Source organism: Propithecus coquereli, unplaced genomic scaffold (assembly GCF_000956105.1).
Source record: "Propithecus coquereli isolate 6110/MARCELLA unplaced genomic scaffold, Pcoq_1.0 Scaffold75, whole genome shotgun sequence".
NCBI lineage: Eukaryota > Metazoa > Chordata > Mammalia > Primates > Indriidae > Propithecus > Propithecus coquereli.
The window spans coordinates 2,619,533-2,639,838 of record NW_012153618.1 but is presented as its reverse complement, the minus strand read 5'-3'; the positions used below and the strand labels follow the sequence as shown (position 1 = coordinate 2,639,838).

Below are 20,306 nucleotides of genomic sequence, written 5' to 3'. Positions count from 1 at the left end.
GATTTGGGAGAAATTAGGAGCTAAATTGGGTGTGGGAAAACCTAAGGTCATCATGAGATCTACGACTCTGGAGATTAGGTAGATGGTAGTTAAAATTTTAGAGGTGGGAAATACAGGAGGGTGTAACGAAGAGGGGTGGAGGGAGGGCTGATATGGACGACACGTCTTATTTGGGCCTTTTGTGTTGGAGACGCCTATGGAAATAAGGAATTCCCAGGAGGAAGTCGAAAATATGGACTGACAGATTTGAAAGTCATCAGCACATATGTGATAACAGAAGTGGCTGCACAAGATGTGGCTCGGGACAGCAAAATAGTCACACAAACAAAACATAGCTGGCTGTTGGTTTTGGTGGTGAGGAATGCTTCTTCCTCTTTCTAGGTGTTTCTTTCCATTTAGGGGAAGCCCCGTTAGCACAGCACTCCTAGTCTCTGCCTCCTCATCCACTTTGCTCAGGTCCAGTGCTCCATAACTGCGTTCTCCAATATTAGCTTTATCACTAGTTAAGGTGATATTTTGATCTTACATTTCTGTCTTCTTGGTTAATTTCTTAATTTAGAATTTAGGCAGGGAACAGAGTGCTATTTATGTAGTATACTTAAGAAACCCAAAAAACAAAACCCAAAGTGCCAATGATCAAATTATGGGACATGCTTGTTTCGGCAGCACATATAATAAAATTGGAATGTTACAGAGATTAGCATGGCCCCTGCACAAGGGTGACACATAAATTCGTGAGGCATAAGAAAAAAAATTATGGAAAATCCCAATAGAAGATTAACGGGTAGAGTCAGAAGAACTAAAAAGAAAACCATGTGAAAATAAAGAAATAAAAAGAAAATGGTGTCTAGAAGAGGTAATGAGTACTCAACAATGCCAAATGCTGCGTTATTCGGTGAGAGCTATTCCTTGACTGGTTGAAGCTAAAGCAGAGGGCTGAGTAGAAGACACAAGAGAAGAGACACAGTCATGTGGCACGGCACAAAAGGCAGATTTGGAGTAAGACCCACAGAATTTAGATCCTGGCTCCATCTACTATCCTTGGTCTTGGGCAAGACACTAGAACTCCTTAAGTTTTAGTTTCTCCATTTAATATAACGGGGCATGGGAGGATTCCTTTATGAAAATCAGCCACATCTACAAAAAAGTGCTGTTTTAGACTTACTGTAAAACCTGAGTTCACTAGAGTGAACTAGGTGAAGGACTGCAGTATGGAGTGACCTACAGAATCACTCGTCTTCTGCAAATAGAAATGAGAGAGACTGGCACAGAAACAGCAAGAAGGAGTGCTTCCGGAGTCAAATGAAGGCAGGAGTTCCAGGAGCAAAACGTTAAGTGGAGGTGGAAGGTGGGGAGGAGCTAAAAGAAAGGAGGGGAGGCTTGACAAAGGAACTTTATAATCTATATTAACTAGAGTTTTCCAGATGCCCATGTTTGTCCGGGACTCCATTGGCTAGCAAAAGCAGCCAAGCAGAACAGAAGTTTCTATCTAAGCTGTCTTCCTTGCCCCATATCTGGTCACCTAAGCAAGGGAGTGTAAATGGTTTCGGGACCAGTACTCAGGTTCTAGAGAGAACAAAGGCCAAATTAATAACAGACATTATAACGTGAGGCTTAAAGTGAGGTTACGAATGTGAAATACATGGCATTGTCTGGTAAAGAATAAGTGTTCAATAAATCTCAGACATAATCCCGTGTTAGGAACCGAATCATGTCTCCTCTCCTTGCCAAATTCATAGGTTGAATCCCTGGCCCCCAGGGTGACTGCCTGTATTTGGAGATAGAGCCTTTGAGGAGGTAATTAAGGTTAAGTGAGGTCATGAGAGTACAGTCTCATCCAATAGCCCACCTACCCCATGCACAAAGAAAAGCCCACGTGAGGACACAGCCACAAGGCAAAGTTTTTAAACTAGGAACAGCCTCACTGGACACCAACCCTGCTGCCACCTCAATCTTGGACTTCCAGCCTCCAGCAAGGTGAGAAAATACATTTCTGTAGTAGCCACCCAGCCTGTGGTACTTGGTTACGGCAGCCTAACACGTTCCATAGCAGACTGATACACTCCATAAAGGCAAGCAAGTTTTATCACAGGAAGCTTTATTACAAAAGAGAGAAGAAAAAGGTTACAAGGAGAGTTCTAACCTGAATCTCACCTCAGAATGGCTAGAGTGCCCCGCAAAAACAGTTCTTCTTCCCCCAGTCTCTCCGCTCCCCAGAGCCAAGGTTTACATAGCATCACCTGGGAGGATTCTCACTCATTTCATCTGTGGAGGGCCCCAAGAGTCTGCGTTTTAACATGCATCCCAGGCAAAAACACAGAGTTGTCCTGAGGTACACTGCTGAAGAGGCCAGCGAATGCTGAAGTTTGGCCCACGTGTGCCCCGGCACAGCTAAAGTGCTTTTTTCTTTGCACTAAGGCGCCACTGACTCACCAACAGGCACCCATGGAACTGTACCAACCACAGGTGGCGCTTTTTTTTCCTCTTTGTGTAGACACTAATTCTTCTAATACCCTTGATCCCAACTGATTCTGATTCAGGTCTTTTGGAACCACATTTCCTGCTACAGACATAAAATTTATGAAGGCCTCACAATTTCCTAAGGAAAGCTGTATAAATTTTCTTGGGAATAATGTTAAAGATTGACGGTCTGAAAGGCAGATGAAGATTTGCTAGAATAGCCTGCAAAATTACCTTATAACAATAGATTAAGCCACAGAGAAAAAAAAAATGGAGTGATGCCACAGACTGGCAGTATTTTTTTCTTTGGCATTTTCCTCAAGAGACCCTAATATTAAGGCAAGAATATTTCTTTGAGAATTGACACATCGCTGTTGAAAATGCAGAAACGTTAGATAAATAACATTGTTTGTTATTCACAATGGTGAATTTCTAAATTAATCCAGAAGGAAATAACATTTATGTGGGTAATCATTTTAACAAGTGAGGTGGTAGAAGACAACATTTATTTTTAACAATACACAGAAATTCTGCCAAGAAACAGATGCGCTCTCACCATTTGAGAAAAAATGAAAATTCACTATGAGAGAAAACTCAAGGTGTCAACAGAAATTTAAATAAGGAGGCCTGGTAAAGAAAAGCTGACTGAGGTATATGGAGTAAACATTCCTGTCTCTAACATTTGTTCACCGAGGCTGTGGCTTCTGAATTTAATGAAGGGATTATTATGCTCTTGGATGGCACTGGAAAAATCTGTTGGACTAGCAGATCAGCATACAATGTTTCTTCCATGCCTGGCAGGCCTTGTCTGTGAAGCTTATCAAAGGAAAATTCCTCTTCGACTCTTTGCCTGGATCATGTGGAACTTTTGTCAAGGAGCCGTCAGGTCCCTCTGACTATGCATCTGGCCAGTGCATCTGTAGCCAGCATTCTGAGAATTCTTTACCCTTCCTCGAGCTAACAGAGCTGCTGGCTCCACCTAAAAGATGTCACTGCGTGACTGCCGTGTGGTTTGACCTAGAGACTGGAGGGCTTTTCCTTGGCATGCAGTGCAGCGTGGGTCTTGAGTGCCCCCACGTACGTGAAGCTCCTTCCACACTCATCACAAGAAAAAGGCCTCTCCCCACTGTGGTGGTACAGATGCGCCTTCAAACTTCTCTTCTGCAGGAAGCCCTTGCCGCACTCCGTGCACCGGAAGGGCCTCTCTCCACTGTGCGTGTACAAATGGACCTTCAAACTGCCCCTTATGCAGTAGCTCTTGTCACACTCTGGACACTGGAAGGGCTTCTCACCACTGTGGACTCGCATGTGTTCTGTGAGCCTGTACTGCTGCGTGAAACTTTTGCCACACTTAACACAAGAGAATGGCTTTTTGCCACTGTGCTGCAGCAGGTGGCTTTTCAAATTCCCTTTGAGACGGAAACTTTTATCGCATTCAGGACACTGGTAGGGCTTCTCTCCACTGTGGACTCTCAGATGTTCAGTGAGCTGAGACTGATGAGTGTACGTCCTGCCACACTCGCTACACCTGAAAGGCTTCTCGTCCCTGTGTGTCCGCTGGTGGAACCGCATGGAGGCCTTCCAGGAGAAGCTCTTGTCACACTCAGGACACTGGAAAGGCTCCTCCCCGCTGTGAAGCCGCATGTGCTCGGTGAGGTGCGCGCGCCGGCGGAAACTCCGGCTGCACTCGGCACAGGAGAACGGCTTTTCTGTGGTGTGGACCTTGAGGTGCTGGGTGAGCCCTGACTGGTGGGAAAAGGTCTTTTTGCACGCCCCACAGGGGAACTCCTTTTGCCTGCTGTGGACTCTGCTATGGCAGGCGAGCTTGGAGGGCCGGGTAAACCTCTTGCCACACTCCCCGCAGGAGAACGGCTTCTCCTCACTATGCAGACGCTGGTGGGCCTTCATGGCGTTCCTCCAGAAGAAGCTCTTACTACACTCTGGACATTGGAAGGGCTTCTTCCCACTGTGCTGCAATCGATGGGCTTTCAGGCTTCTCTTTAGGCGGAAACTTTTATTACACTCGGGACAAGAAAAGGGCTTTTCCCCTGTGTGCACTCTGACATGCTCATCGAGTTTAATCTTGTAGATGAATTTCCTCCCACATTCATCACAAGAAAATGGCTTCTCTTCACTATGTGTCCTCTGGTGTGTCTTCAAGGTAGCCTCCCGAGAAAAGCTTCTACCACACTCTGGACAGTGGAAGGGCTTCCTCCCGCTGTGCTGGGAAAGATGGACCTTCATCCCTCTCTTCAGGCGGAAGCTCCTGTCACACACTGGACACCGGAAAGGCTTCTCCCCACTGTGCAGCCGGAGGTGCTCGGTGAGCTCACACTGCTCGACGAAACCCTTGCCGCATTCCTTGCAGCAAAACGGCCTCTCCCCTTTGTGCAAACACAGGTGCTTCTTCAAGTTGGCTCTATACCGGAAGGTCTTGTCACATTCAGGGCACGGGTAGGGCCGCTGTCCTGTGTGCACAACCTGGTGAGTGACTAGGCTGCCCTTCAGATAGTAGCTCTTCTCACACTCATCGCACTGGAACCGTTTCTTCTTACACGGGAATCTCTGGCTCCACCTAAGTTCAGATCTCCCTCTGGATTTGCTTTTGTACTTCGGATATTTATAGGGCTGGTTCTCGGAGTGGCTCTTTTTGTGGTTTGCCAAGTCACTCTTTACCTGGAAGACTTTCCCACATACACGGCACGGATAAAATCTCAGCCCTGCTGGAATTTCCAAGTGACCTGGGGTATCCGGAGACTTATGCGATGGATCTTTCTTGTCCTGATTAGATGCTGTGACACTGAGTTTTTTATGTAGAGTCTCTGTTTCTTGGAGACTTGGAGATTGGAAGGTGGTTCTTTGGTCCGATAGAGTCTTTCTCCCCTTCCCTGATAAGGTAGTACACGAGTCATGCTTCTGAAGACCATTTAAATGGGATTCCTCTTGTTTTGTCCCGAGAGTTCCTTGGTCACCTGGAGAACAAAAAAATACCACTCTCATCAGTGGTATGTCTAATCTACAGTGGGATTCAAGGATTGCCTTCATGTCATTAACAAAGAGGGAAAGGGAATCCCATTAATCTCAATGACTTTGTGAAGCTACCCCCCACAGATAAATTATATTTAGCTTTTATATTCCTTTCTCCATGTGTTAAGAAATAGCTTAGCATAAAAAAATTGAAAGCAGATATATCTTGTGAACTATAAATGACCCTCAGAGGGTTAAGCAGAAGTTGCAGATAATTAAAATGAGTTACTCTGGGAATCTGATTGTACTGTTATAATATTTCCTTAGATCTGTGAAATAAACAGCACAATATTTAAGTAGGAAGGCTTAGGTCATATTCTTGTCCCCCTTCTACCATAGATTTCAAGAAAAAATTTCTGGAAGAAATGCTAATAGAAAGTATCTTTCTCAGGAATGTCCAAATGGCAATTTGCTGAATTCACAAACACTGTAGAAATTATTTCCTTTTCCAGAGAACTCTGCATTATAAGAAAGATATATGTATGTAAGCACACTCACTACTGTTCCCAGTGTAACAGCCATGATGACAGGATATAGAGGGGCCTGCGTTATCAGATGATCACCCACTAGATCTGGAGAGGATAATTTCATTCACCTCAGCCATTGTATTTCGGAACTGCTTTTCTTCCAATGTCCTGTTGAATGAGATAATGGAGCTCTCTCTCTTTTTATCTCTTAACCTGGGAGGAAATCTGAGTGGCACTGCCCCCGGAGGACTCTCATTATGCTTGGTGTTCATCTTAAGGAAAACATAGGCCAGCGCGGTGGCTCACACCTGTAATCCTAGCACTCGGGGAGGCCAAGGCAGGAGGATCGCTTCAGCTCAGGAGTTTGAGACCAGCCTCAACAAGAGTGAGACCCCATCTCTACAAAAAATAGAAAAATTAGCCAGGCATGGTGGCGCCTGTAGTCCCAGCTACTCAGGATACTGAGGCAGGAGGATCGCTTCAGCCCAAGAGTTTGAGGTTGCCGTGAGCTAGGCTGACACTACAGCACTCGACTCAGGGCAACAGAGTGAGACTCTGTCTCCAAAAAAAAAAGGACAAGATAAGTAATATTTCCAACTGGATCATGCTATTTAGGAAGTCAGCACTCAACGGCTTTTGCCTAGATCATGACAAGAGCACACTTACCCGTCTCCTGGAATCCTATTTCTCATCACTGGAAGTTTAATCTTCCTATAAACATACTTTTACTATTTAACCCCGGCAGAGGAGCAGTTGTACTTATTGGTTGAGTACCACCTTGTACCAAGGGAATAACACTGATTTTTAGGGATAGCCACCCTAGCTGTTAATTCTTTGGTACTCAAAAAACTTTCCAGGCTCCTCCTTTTCTATAGGATGAAGTCAAACTTTTCACCTTGGCATTCCTGGCCTCAGATAATCTGACACCAACTTATGTTTCCCCTCCTATCGCCTATTATGACTCAAGATGAACAGTCAGTTTCAGGCAGGTTGGTGTCTTCCCTGTTTTCTGAAATATAATGAATTTGTTCCCACCTTTGAGCCTCAGCTCGTGTATTACCCCTGCCGATCATTCTTTCCCTAACCAAATCTGCCCAGGGTTTAGCTATTTACATACCTCCTAATTCCTTTCAGAGTCCCCTGGGAATACTGCTGTCTCTCCTCCATTCTTTCTCTTCTAAATCCCTATAGCACTTTCTACCAATGCGACTTAGTATTTTAACTTATAAGCAGTCTTATTTTATAGTTGACTGACTTAATTGCCATGACACTAAGACAATCAACATCTAGAGTGTAAGGGTTGTTTTATTTATTTATACACACTCTATAAAGTTGTTTGCTGTATCCTAAGTAATATAATACTAATATAGTCCTGTGAGTCTGGAAGGTACTCAGTATTGGTTAAATTAATAAATACATAGACAGCGGCAATGCAATGAAACCCTTGGGAATTCTTTCATCTTCTTGATGGAGCTTGGACCCATTCCCTGGGCTCAAATTCTCTTCTTCTTCAGAGGAGTTCCTTGACTCCCAGGGATTTAGTAAAGCATCCACATACTATAAAGGTGAAATAGTCCCTTAAATATTAGAAGCATTAAGGTATTTCTATGGTTTCCATTATGATTCAATCACAAGGTTTTTAATATTTCTATATTCAAATGGACACCATGGTGTGACTGGGACATGGTTTTTCCTCAGGGCTTTGACAAATGGATCCCTTGCTCTTTTACAAGGAATTCTCACTGTCTTTCCAGGTTTTTTTTTTTTTAATAATGTATATATAACTTCTTTCTATAAAAGTAATGCATTCTCACATTTGCTACCCACTTGAGTAAAGAAAACCAACATTCTCCATCAAAACAATGTTTCTCGGCCGGGGGCGGTGGCTCACGCCTGTAATCCTAGCTCTCTGGGAGGCCGAGGCAGGCGGATTGTTTGAGCTCAGGAGTTTGAAACCAGCCTGAGCAAGAGCAAGACCCCGTCTCTACTAAAATTAGAAAGAAATTAATTGGACAACTAAAAATATATAGAAAAAATTAGCTGGGCATGGTGGCGCATGCCTGTAGTCCCAGCTACTCTGGAGGCTGAGGCAGGAGGATTGCTTGAGCCCAGGAGTTTGAGGTTGCTGTGAGCTAGGCTGACGCCACGGCACTCTAGCCCGGGCAACACAGTGAGACTCTGTCTCAAAAAAAACAAAAAACAAAAAACAATGTTTCTCATTGACTAGGTCTAGCCAACTAGCCAAAAAGAAAGATTCGGGAAAAGAGGCTAGGCAAATTAACGATTCATATCCTCAGAACCACCTTACTCACCAAAACATGGTGACTTTCCAGTGTTCTTCAAGCGCAGCTGCTCATCAGAAGGGCTAATTGTCATTCTTCTTCCGTCTAAGCATTCCTGATCTCCGATTAATAGCATTCTCCCTTGTTCCATCCATGTGATCAAATCTGGCTTGGAAAAAGCACAGCCTGCAAACAGAATCCACACAGACTCAGTCTGGGTTTACTGAGTACTTAACTAAAAATTATTTTCACAGTTGACTTGATTCCTGCAGACATGAGACAAACATTCGGTCAAAAAAATGGAAATCCTTGAAATTACGTGAATGATAACGGAATACAGCCCAAGGAAAAGACTGTTTAGCTTAAATACTGACTGCAATAGTTTAAAAAAATTAAAGGATGCAGAGAAGTAAGGATGATGAGGATTTTAAAACAGCTGACATCCAGGCAGAAAGTATCCAACAGTGATTATTATAAGACATCATAAGAACAACTGGAGCAGAACAAAAGGGACATCCAGAGGGAGTTAGTGAGGAAGCCTTGATCACAAGGCCCACCTTTCTAAATAGAGGCCTCACATCCAAGGAAACTAACTATTGAGGTACCAAGATGCTTGGTCAATGAAGTGAAAGAAACAGGAGGCTATTAAATGACAGTGATTAAGAGGTAGACAGTAAGTAAGTACAAACATCGTATAGCAATTAAAAAATTAACCAAAAAAAAAAAAAAGAGGTAGAGAGTAATGTAGCCTAACAGCATAAGCCTAGAGGGAAGAAGGGTTTTCATAAACCAGTAGAGTGACTACAGATGCTGCAGCAGAAGCTTCCTCCTCCTTTAGCCTTTGCTGGTATTACCTAAGGCTCAGCTTTCAAATCAATGCTTCTCAAAGGGAACTGTGTATCACCAGCCTAGCAGCGCCTCAAGTATTTGTGAAAAATGTAGGTCCCTGGGTCTGATCCCGGGCCTGCTAAACCTTAATCTCTGAGGCTAGGATTTGGATATTCTGTAAAGAAATTGTTGGCAAATTATACCATTTAGTTTTTAGGAACTAAAATCAAACTGAATTTTCCAAGCTCAAAGATGCTAACCGTGACAGCTCAAAATGTAATCCTGGATCAGCACATGGCTCTGGTTTCCCCTACCCTGCTGGCTACTGGGCCTCAGTCTCCTCCCCTTAACCTCTAAATGCTGGAGTGTCCCAGAGCTATCTGTGTCCCTTCCACATATTCTCTCTAGATGATCCCAACTAGCCTCATGGTTTAAAACACCATCCATGTAATGTCTCCCAAATCTGCAAATCCAGTCCTGATCTTCCCTTGGAATTCAAGTTTCCCATAGCCAGTCATCACTTTATATTTTCATACAAATGTCTATGAGCATCTCACACTCAAGTGGCCCAAACCTGCTGCCTGCCCAACCCTTCCTCCTGTCAGTGAATAAAGCCACTCGTCATCAAGATACTCAAACTGAAAATTGAGGACTTGATTCTTCTTTCACCTTTTCAGTCCACACCCTATCCGTCAGCAAAATCTGGGATTCTACCTCCAAAACATACCTGGAGACCACCTACTTCTCTGTCTTAATTACTACCTACCTAGTAAATCTCACCAGCACCGCCAGTGTTTGTGGCTGGTCTCTCTCTTTTCATTGCTATCCACCATGACCTCCACACAGCAACCCAAGCAATCATTTAAAAAGTATATTACTTGCCCTAGCATTCTGGGAGGCCAAGGTGGGAGGATCGCTTGAGCTCAGAAGTTAAAGACCAGCCTGAGCAATAGCAAGACCTTGTCTCTACTAAAAATAGAAAAATTAGTTGGGCATCGTGGCATGGGCCTGTAGTCCCAGCTACTCAGGAGGTTGAGGAAGGAGGATCACTTGAGCCCAGGACTGTGAGATTGCAGAGCTACAATGACACCACTGCACTCTCTCTAGGGCAACAGAGCGAGACTCGTCTCAAAAAAATAAATAAAGTGTATTACTCGGCTTCGTTTAAATCCCCCCATCATCTTCCCCTTGTATGTACACTTGATCTTAGCCAAAAGGCCAAGAAACAATTCCCCCTCGTATGTAGAACAAAATCCAACTCCTTACCTTGGCATCATTTCCCACTAGTCCTCTCTGTATGTGCTACAATAGACTCAGTGTGGTTCCCAATACTTAGAACTCATTCTTTCTGACTTCTGGGCCTTTGCACTAGCTTTTCCCTCTGTCTAGAATTCTCTTCCCCAATTCACACGGTTGACTCCTTCTTGTCATTCATACTTCACGTAGACTAAGTTATAACCCCCTTGAACAGAGAATGACTCCTTCAGGCTAGACTGAGATTATTTATTACATTGATACCAGTAGAAATGGGTTTTTAAATTTTTTTTAAGAGATAGGGTTTCACTCTGTCACCCAGGCGGGAGTGTAGTAGTGCAATCACAGCTCACTGCATCCTCCAACTCCTGTGCTCAAATGGTCCTCCAGCCTTAGCCTCCCACTTAGCTAGGACTGCGGGCACCTGCCACCATGCTCAGCTAACTAAAATTTTCTTCTTTTGTAGAGATGGGGTCTCACTATTAGAAAGGTTTTAATGACATGAGAATGAGTCAGAGTGACTCAGATAAGCAGCAAGGTATAATTTCCCGAAATTTCTTTTTAATGTACTCCTTGAGCATTTCCCTGGAGTTACATAAGTGTCCCACCCACTGCCCTCTTCTCTCTTCCTTTACCCAGGCACCCCTTCTTGCCTGTTGTTATCTACACTGTATACTGTGTTGTGTCCCAGCTTACTCTAACTTAGTAACTATGCTCCCTTCATGAAAGCCATAGTTCTTATGAGAAGACGGAAAATTCATCTTACTCAGGCAACATAAGCAGGCACTAAAGTATTCGTTAAAGAAATAAGAGAACACCCTTTATTAATAATACTGAAGGCACAGATACCACTGGATAAAAAGGGACAAGTTAAATATTCCCACGCCATTACAGGAAGGGAAAGAGATATTATGAACGTAAACTGGGCACAGCATCATATTCACCCAGCTCATAGCTGACACAGGGAAGGAAGCCTCTTACTATTAGGTTGGTTCCCAAGAGTGATTCCTTAGAATCCCATCTTACCCAGGGAATCAAGGGTCTCATAATTGGTCTTCATCTCTTGCTTATACATTTCCTTCTGCCATTTCTCCAGGATCTCCCACTCTTGCTCCGAAAAATATAAGGCCACATCATCAAATGTCACGGTTACCTGGAGCCACAAACGGTATATACATACATTTTCACTTCAAGGCTACTTTGTTTTTCAATGTCCACGACTTCATTAAGAGAAAGAATAGTTATCTCTGGATGGTGCCATATAATACAATGAACATGATAAAGGGGAGCCAAGTAGAGTGAATGAAAGAAGAGCAGTCCTTTGAGCACACGCACCATCTAAAGAGGAGCCTTTACTTAGCAGCAACCAACTATTGCTCTGCAAGACCGGGCCCAGCGTAGCTGGATGTGTCAATTTAAAAAAAAAATTTATGGCTGGATGCGGTGGCTCAAGCCTGTAATCCTAGCACTCTGGGAGGCCGAGGCGGATGGATCGTTTGAGCTCAGGAGTTCGAGACCAGCCTGAGCAAGAGTGAGACCCCGTCTCTACTAAAAATAGAAAGAAATTAGCTAGACAACTAAAAATATATATAGAAAAAATTAGCCAGGTATGGTGGTGTGTGCCTGTAGTCCCAGCTACTTGGGAGGCTGAGGCAGGGGGATCACTTGAGCCCAGGAGTTTGAGGTTGCTGTGAGATAGGCTGACGCCACGGCACTCTAGCCCAGGCGAGAGAGAGAGAGACTCTGTCTCAAAAAAAAAAAAAAAAAGAAATTATTTTGAAATAATTATAGTTTCACAGGGAGTTACAAAGATAACTGCAGAAAAGCTCCAAGCACCCTTCACCTAGTTTACTTCAAAGGTCATATTATACATTATTATAGTACAATATCAAAAATAGAAAATTGACGTTGGTATAATTTATGTGTATAATTCTATGTGATTTCATCTCATGTGCTGACTCATGTAACCACACTGCAATGAAGAAACAAAAGAACAGTCAGCCCTCCATATTCCTGAGTTCTGCATCCATGGATGCAGCCAACCTCAGATCGAAAAAATTTTAAAAAGCAATTAAAAACTATAAAAATACAAATAATCTAGCATAAAAACTATTTACACAGCATTTCCATTGTATTAGGTATTATAAGTAATCCAGGGATGATTTAAAGTATATGAAAGGATGCATGTAAGTTATATGCAAATACTATGCCATTTTACATAAAGGACTTGAGCATCCATGGATTTTGGTATCTGAGGGGCATCCTGGAACCAATCCCTCTCAGATACTGAGGAATGACTATCACAAATGACTATCACATCCTTCATCACAAAGAGGATGTTCCAACCCTTTATAATCACACTCACTAATCTATCATCCATCACAATTTTGTCATTTCAAGAATGTTACATATGGAATCTTATAATATGCAACCTTTTGAGATTGATTTTTTTCACTCAGGACGTCCTTGAGATCCATCCACGTTGTCATGTTTAGCAATACAGTCATGTGCCACATAACAATGCTTTGGTCAAGTATGCAACACATATACCACAGTGATCCCATAAGATTATAAGACTGTATTTTTACTGTACCTTTTCAGTTTAGATACACAAATGCTTATCACTGTTACAACTGCCTATAGTATTCAGTACAGTAACATGTTATACAAGTCTGTGCCTAGGAGCAGGAGGCTATACTATATAGCCTAGGTGGTAGTAGGCTGTACCATCTAGGTTTGTGTAAGCACTCTCTGATGTTTGCACAATAACAAAATCACCAAATAATGAATTTCTCAGAATGTATCCCTGTCATTAAGTGATATATGACGTCATTTCATTTTTATTGCTGAGTAGTAGTCCATGGTATGGATGTACAATTTGATTCACTATTTTAACAACAGAGTGTTCCAAACGAAATGTCTGCAAGCCATTCAACTATTGAGGGATATTTGGAATGGACATGTTTTCATTTTTCTGGGATAAACACCCAGGACTACAGCTACTACGCTGTATGGAAAGTATATGTTTAGTTTTTAAAGCAACTGCCAAACTATTTTCCAGAGTGGCCAAACCATTTTGCATTCCTACCAGCAATGTATAAGAGATAACTTCTCAGCACCCTCACCAGTATTTGGTAATGACACTTTTTAAACATTTTAACTGTTCTAATAGGTACATAGTGATATCTTACTGTGGTTTTAAATTTTCCTAATGAGTTACCGAACATCTTCTCGTGTGTTTATTTCCCATGCATACATTCTCTTAGGCAAAAGGTCTCTTTATAATTTTCCTAATTTCTAACTGGAATTTTTTGTTACTATTCTGTGAGAGTTCTTTATATATTCTAAATATAAGTCCTTTGTCAGATATGCAGTTTGCAAATATGTTCCCCCAGTCTGTATCTTATCTTTTTTATATCTTTCACAATAGTTAATTTTGATTATGTACAACTTAGCATTTCTCTTTATAGATTGTGCTTTTTTTGGTGTTACATCTAAGAACTTTCACCATGTCCTAGGTCCCAAAGATTTTCTCCAATATCATCTTCTATAGGTTTTACAGTTTTATATTTTATATTGGAGTGTGTCAGTTTTTAAAGAAAAACAGGAAATGTACATCATATTATGTGAACCCTCATCTTGGCAATTAAAATTCACTATTTTAACAACAAAGAGTGTTCCAAACAAAATGTCTGCAAGCCATGATTGGCTCATGGACCATTAATCTACAATCTCTGGTGTGGACTGACTAACCAGGGCTGTTTCTCCTAGGGGTGTGGAGGACAGATACACTATGGCAATAGGGAAGCTGTAGAACATATATAAATTAAAAATTCCATTCTCACTCCTTTCAGATCCTGTGCTACAAGCATAGTTGAGAGCCTTCCCTAAGAAGCTGGTCATCTAGAAAGATAGCTAGGGCTCTTCCCAAGTATATAAAAAATGGTGGTCACAAGTACTACAAAGTAAATTCTCCCAATAAGGGAATCTAGGAGACCTTATAACCAAGGCCCTTTGACAGTCAAGATTTTGAGGAGAAAAGTTGTAGAGATAAAATTCTATCATCAAAAGTATCACACGCTCTGAAAACTTACGTACCAGGTATTATAACAATCAAGTTGAAACTGATTGGTGTTTTTATAATGAGATTTCAACAAAATTCCTCTACAGTTTCCTTGTACCTCACCCACGTTTTCCATCTACAAAAGACGCATTTGTGACCATATTTAAAATTAGCACTGAGGCTCCCCAGTGTAAAGGAAAATTTAAAAAAATGATTTCTCCTTGCCTATCCCAAATAATACAATAGCCAAGAAGCTATCATTACATGTTCTATGGACTCAAATTTATAGCCAAAGGAGCAACATACCACACACTTTCACAGAACAGAGAGGAATATTCCAGGAGGTTCCCAACTGCCTAGAGAAGGAGAAAGAAAAACAAAGGCAAGCCTGGCTGAAGGGACACAGCTTGAAGAATTCGGGAAAGAATGTGTACTTGCCAAGGAAGGCTGAGGAAAGGGAATGGGAGGCAGAAGAGAAGAATAAAATGCAAACAGGGAGCGTTACATTAGTAATATTAAATTTTTAAATTTCAGTGGGGGTACAAGGACAATTTGCATATGTAAGCAGGTTGTACTTAACTGAAAGTAATGGGGTTTCTTGGATTAAGCCTCAGGATACGCCTTTCAAACTCTAAAACCAGTGTTCAAATGTTCCACTACCATACTACAGCACTGGCGGTAAATTTGATATAACTACCTAAACTGGTTTCAAGTTTTCTGCCCTTTCCTAAAGGGAGCAGTCTCCAATTTCTCAGTTCGTTTTCCTTCCCCTCTTTTTCTCATCTGCTTCAGCAGATGTGCTTCTCTGAGCAGCAGACCATGGAACAGCCACTTCCCTTACATGTGACCCCAAGAAAGACCCAGAACGTCACAGCCCTGAGGGTGGGGACAGTGGTTGACCAGAGTAGACAATAGGCCCAGACACCAGACCTCACCAGGCCTCTTATTTCCAAACTAATCTTTTTTTTTTTTTGCCCAAAGAGACAGGATCTCCCTGTGTTACCCAGGCCGAATGCAGGGGCTATTCACCGGCGCAATCCCACTACGGATCTGCACGGGAGTTTTGCCTGCTTCGTTTCCGACCTGGGCCAGTTCACCCCTTCTTAGGCATCGCGGTGGTTCCCCGCTCCCGAAAAGTCACCCAACATAGATGCCCAACTTGGTGTCGACACGCCATGGGCACAGCTCCTGGGCTCAAGCGACGGAGCAGCTGGGACCACCGGCGAACGCCACCGCGCCCCACCCCACTTCGCCCAAACCGACTTATTCCCAGATCAATTCCACAACACTGCGCACCAAGACGGCGCCTTCTCCAGCCCAGGCTCGGAGCTCAGTCCCGGGGCGAAAGACAATCCCCCCAGGCCCGGGTTTCCTCCGCCTCACTCCCTAGACCGGGACCCAACTCCGGCCGTGACAGGACTGTAGTTTCGGCAGAGCCTGCAGCCTCGACCGGCCCCTCTTACCGAAGCCGGCTGGGCCATGGCGGCTCCGCGGGAACCGGCCCCGCAGCGCACGGCCCCCGGCACCGCCCCGAACCCCAGCAGTGCCCGGGTATCGCCCCCAACCCCCGCTGCCAAAACGCAGCGCTGGCCAGGGCGCGGTGCATACTGGGACTCTGCGACCCGGGACCCAGGGCGCCCCGCCCCCATAGCGCCCTCGGCGCCCGGGAGGAGCAGGAGCTCCCGACAGCGCCCCCGTCGGGCGGGAGGAGCCGGTACAGTTCCGGGGACGACCCTCAGGGGCGGGATCTGGGGCCCAGGACACCCAGCCCGACGGCGCCCCCTGCGGCCGGGAGGAGCAGGCGCCGCTCGGGGACAGCCCTCCTAGGAGAGCCCCTGGCCCAGGCCGCAAAGGCCACAGCCCGCCATGTGTGATGGATCCTCGGACTGTGTTGGGATCTCCAAGGGAAGGGAACAGTTGGAGAGGAGCTGGAGGAACGCAGGAGAGAGGGGGAAACGGTGTGGCAGCTGGAAGTGGAGAGAGAAGAGTCAGGGACCGGGAGACACATTCCCCCCAGAAGCCGAGACTGAGTGCAGGGGCTGGCGAGGGAAGGAGTGGTCTGCGTTGGTCCCGCAAAGCCGACCCTGAGTCATCTGTGAGGGAGGCCCAGGAATTGCGCGAGGGCGGTGGGACGATCCCGGAGGGATCACCGTGGAGCGCGCCGTCTGTCGTGCGCCTGGGGTCCACCCCGCCCGGCCGCGAGCGTGTGGGAGCAGCGGCCAGTTCCCCGGGCAGGCAGGCGGGCTCTGGCCACCACGTCCTGTCCCTCGTGGGTCGATTCACGCGGCCCCAGGCCCCGCCGCCTCCTGGGCCAGAGAGCAGCTTCGGGCAGAGAGACGGGGCCTCCGGGAGCCGCCTGCAGGGACGGAGATTGGCCAAAGGGAAGGGGGCCGGTGTCCAGGGCCTCTACCGGGAGGCGGAGAGACAGAGGTGGAGGAAAAGATGGACGCAGGGAATGAAACCCAGATGGAGAAGGTCCGAAAGAGACCGGAATAGGGAAAGAGATGGGAAGACACAGGAAGGGGTGACACAGGGAGAGACAGAAAAAGGAGAGAGAGGCAGAGAGGTGACTTTGTCCCTAAGAAAATCAACCTCAGAGTCTATCCTAATCATAGTTTAGGAGTCAGGCTAAAGTAACAGAAAGGAAAAATGTGCAGCCTCGAGGGAGAGGAGGCGCCAAGAGAAAGAAAACAGCCCCTGCGTAGCTAGGATGAGTGTGTGCCCATGTGTTTCCTATGCAATAGTGAACTTGTAACAGTGGAAGGGAGGCTTAGCATGACTAACTGCATTTTGCTTCTGACCCCCTGCAGTAATATCCTTTAGATTGAAAGCTTCTGTTTAGTTCTACACACAGGCCAGCTAATTTTAGGGAAAATTTCGTTTGTATTATAGTTTAACTCTAGAAAAAAGAGGATAACTGTCCCTTTCCCAAAACTAACTTCTGGGGAGACAAGGAAAGTATGCACACAAGTGACAATGCTATGTTAAAGATTACAGGAACATCTTGACCTGACTTAAGTCATCCAAAGTTAACTAAGAACAAAGAAGTTTCACACCTCCTCTGACCTTCACTGACATCCAGATGTCTGCCAGCCTCAGTCACCTCTGGTAATGCCCTTTCTCTTTCCCCTTCCCTTAACATAAAAAAGAGCCTAAACGTCATAGTAACCTAAGATGGTTCTTAGGACACTAGTCTGCCATCTTCTCGGTCTGCTGGCTCTCCAGATAAAAGTTACTTTCCTTGACCCAACACCTTGTCTCTGGAATTATTTATGTGTGGCTCGTGGTACAAGCTTGGACTCAGTTACAAAATGTATGTGTACCTTACTGTTCAAAATTTTTCATTTTTAAAATACCATACAGTAACATTAACTTTCTTCCTTTGGTGTAAAGTTCTATGAATTTTCACACACGTACTATGGATATGTGTAATAACCAGCATAATCAGGATACAAAAGAGTTCTAACACTCCAGAAATTCCCTGTGCTCTCCCCTTCCCAGGCCTGTACCCCATGTGTACCCCTCACAAGAACTGATCTGCTCTTCCTCCCTAGTTTTCTTTTTTTAATTGTTATGTTTATTTTTTAGAGACAGGGTCATGCTCTGTTGCCCACGCTGGAGTGCAGTGAAGTCATTATAGCTCACAGCAACTTCAAACTCCTGGGCTCACGTGACCCCCCTGCCTCAGCCTACTGAGTAGCTGGGACTATAGGAGTGCACCACCACGCCTGGCTGTTCCTAGTTCCTTTCTAGAATGGCATGTAAGTGGAATCATGCAATATGTAACCTTTAGTGACTGGCTTCTCAAAAGTATAATGCTTTTTTGATTCATCCACACTGTTGTGTGTGACAGTATTTTATTTATTTTAATTGCTGAATAGTATTCCACATTATGGATGTACTGAAATGTATTTACCCATTAAAGGGTATTTGTATTTTTTCCAAGTTTTGGCAATTCTTAATAGAGCTGCTATAAACATTTGTATAAAGGTTTTTGTGTGAACATAAATTTTTATTTCTTTAGGGTAGATACCCAGGAGTGGGACTGCTGAGTCATATTGTGAATGTATATTTAATTTTACAAGGAATGGCCAAACTATTTTTAAGAATGACTGTACCATTACGCGTTCCCCTTATGAATGTGTAAGAGTTCTAGTTGCTCCGCATCCTTGTAGCACTCTCTATTTTCAGGCTTTTTTTTTTTTTTAATTTCAGACATTTTAATCAATGGTGTAGTTGTGTCTATGAGCTTCTGAACTAAAATAAAATTTTAAGGCTCACCCCCCACCGGCTGATTAAATGGACCCCCTCGCAGCCAAAAGGAATATCCTAAAACTAAATTGCCTGCCAGGAGGAAGGAGGTCAGACATGCCTTATCATGCTCCGCTCCCTTCTTGGGGACATCCTTTATAACAGGCCTAAGGGTATGGAAGACAAACCTGCAGGTCCTTGATTTCCAGAACAAATCTATGTCCTGTGGCTTATCTCTGATAAACAGCTCCTTATGTTGAAACATTCCAAGCCTTTAGACAAAGCTTCATGTCTTTAACTAATTACAAGCCAAAGAATCTTTAAACCCACCTATAACCTGTAAGCCCCTCTCCCCCCCACTTCAAGCTGGCCCACCTTTTTGGGCCAAACCAATGTATGCCTTCTATGTATTGATTTATGACTTCACCTGTAACCCATCCTCCCGAAATGTATAAAACCAAATTGTAACCCAACCACTGCGAGTCCACTTGCTCGAGGCTTCTTGGGCATGGCTCCAGGCCATGGTCCTCAAATTTGACTCAGAATAAACCTCTTTAAAGTAATTTACAGAGTTTGGCTTCTTTTCCGTGGACTTATTTCAATGTAGTTTTCATTTGCATTTTCCTAATTTCTAATGATATTGAAAATCTTTTTATGTGCTAAACTGCCATCCCTTGGCAAAGTGGTTTTGTTTGTTTGTTTTTTTGAGACAGAGTCTCACTCTGTTGCCCGGGATAGAGTGCAGTGGCGTCAGCCTAGCTCACAGCAACCTCAAACTCCTGGGCTCAAGCGATCCTCCTGCCTCAGCCTCCCGAGTAGCTGAGACTACAGGCATGTGCCACCATGTCCGGCTAATTTTTTCTATTTTTAGTTGTTTTGGTTAATTTCTTTCTATTTATAGTAGAGACAGGGTCTCACTCTTGCTCAGGCTGGTCTCAAACTCCTGAGCTCAAGCAATTCTCCTGCCTCGGCCTCCCAGAGTGCTAGGATTATAGGTGTGAGCCACCGCGCCTGGCCTTGGGAACACTTTTGAATAAAATATTTGATATAGGATTGCTATTCAGTTTGAAGTAGGAGAGAGGGCTTCCTGTTTTAGCTCAGTCAACTATCCTAGTGGAAAGTTCTCTGCTTTTGACACTTAAGACATTTTAAAGATGGTTCATTCACATGTTCTTTAGCAGCTGCACAACATACCAATGCACCATAGTTTATTATTCATCTCATCCCTTACTAGACATTTGGGTTATAGTCTTTTTCTACTATAAATTTTGCCTTAATAAATCTTGTATATGCAGACATATTTACAGAATATATTCCTAGAAGAGGAATTGCTGAATCAAAAGGTCTGTATATTTATAACTGAAACATTATCAAGTGGTTCAGAAGAGGTTATACCAATGTACACCTCCATCGACTCTATTATACTTTTAATGATGTTTCTGTACAACTTAAAGTTTATTTTCTCCAGTGGGAGGATCACCTGAGGCCAGGGGTTTGAGACTAGCCTGAGTAACATAGTGAGACCACATCTCTACCAAAAACAGAAAAATTAGCCAGGCATGATGGCATATGCCTGCAGTCCCAGCTACTTGGGAGGGTGAGGCAGGAGGATGTCTTGAACCTAGGAGTTTGAGGTGGCAGTAAGCTATGATGATACCACTGCACTCTAGCCTG

The 20,306-nt window shown here is 44.1% G+C and overlaps 2 protein-coding genes across 2 annotated transcripts in view; one reads left to right on the top strand and one right to left on the bottom strand.

Moving 5' to 3' along the window:
- Nucleotides 1-3,192: 3,192 nt before the first annotated feature.
- ZNF425 (zinc finger protein 425) lies at nt 3,193-11,465 on the bottom strand. The gene is made up of 3 exons (XM_012662088.1): nt 11,345-11,465; nt 8,267-8,422; nt 3,193-5,432 (listed from the first exon to the last, which is right to left on the bottom strand). Exons 1-3 carry the CDS (start codon nt 11,391-11,393, stop codon nt 3,478-3,480), a joined length of 2,160 nt encoding a protein of 719 aa, XP_012517542.1. The 5' UTR covers nt 11,394-11,465; the 3' UTR covers nt 3,193-3,477.
- A 7,875-nt stretch (nt 11,466-19,340) lies between these two features.
- The window catches only part of ZNF398 (zinc finger protein 398), a 42,107-nt gene continuing 41,141 nt past the window's right edge, over nt 19,341-20,306 (top strand). The window contains exon 1 of the mRNA XM_012662084.1: nt 19,341-19,463. The gene's annotated coding sequence lies outside the window, so the exon portion shown is untranslated. The remainder of the gene's footprint in view (nt 19,464-20,306) is intronic.

What these genes read in the sequence shown, in the direction of transcription:
- ZNF425 (XM_012662088.1), bottom strand. Translation starts at nt 11,393, where the DNA reads ATGTATAAGCAAGAGATGAAGACCAATTATGAGACCCTTGATTCCCTG. An exon ending in TGAGACCCTTGATTCCCTGG is followed by an intron (nt 8,423 to 11,344) that starts GTAAGATGGGAT and finishes TTCTGTTTGCAG; the next exon opens with GCTGTGCTTTTTCCAAGCCA. An exon ending in TGGAAAGTCACCATGTTTTG is followed by an intron (nt 5,433 to 8,266) that starts GTGAGTAAGGTG and finishes TTTGTTCTCCAG; the next exon opens with GTGACCAAGGAACTCTCGGG.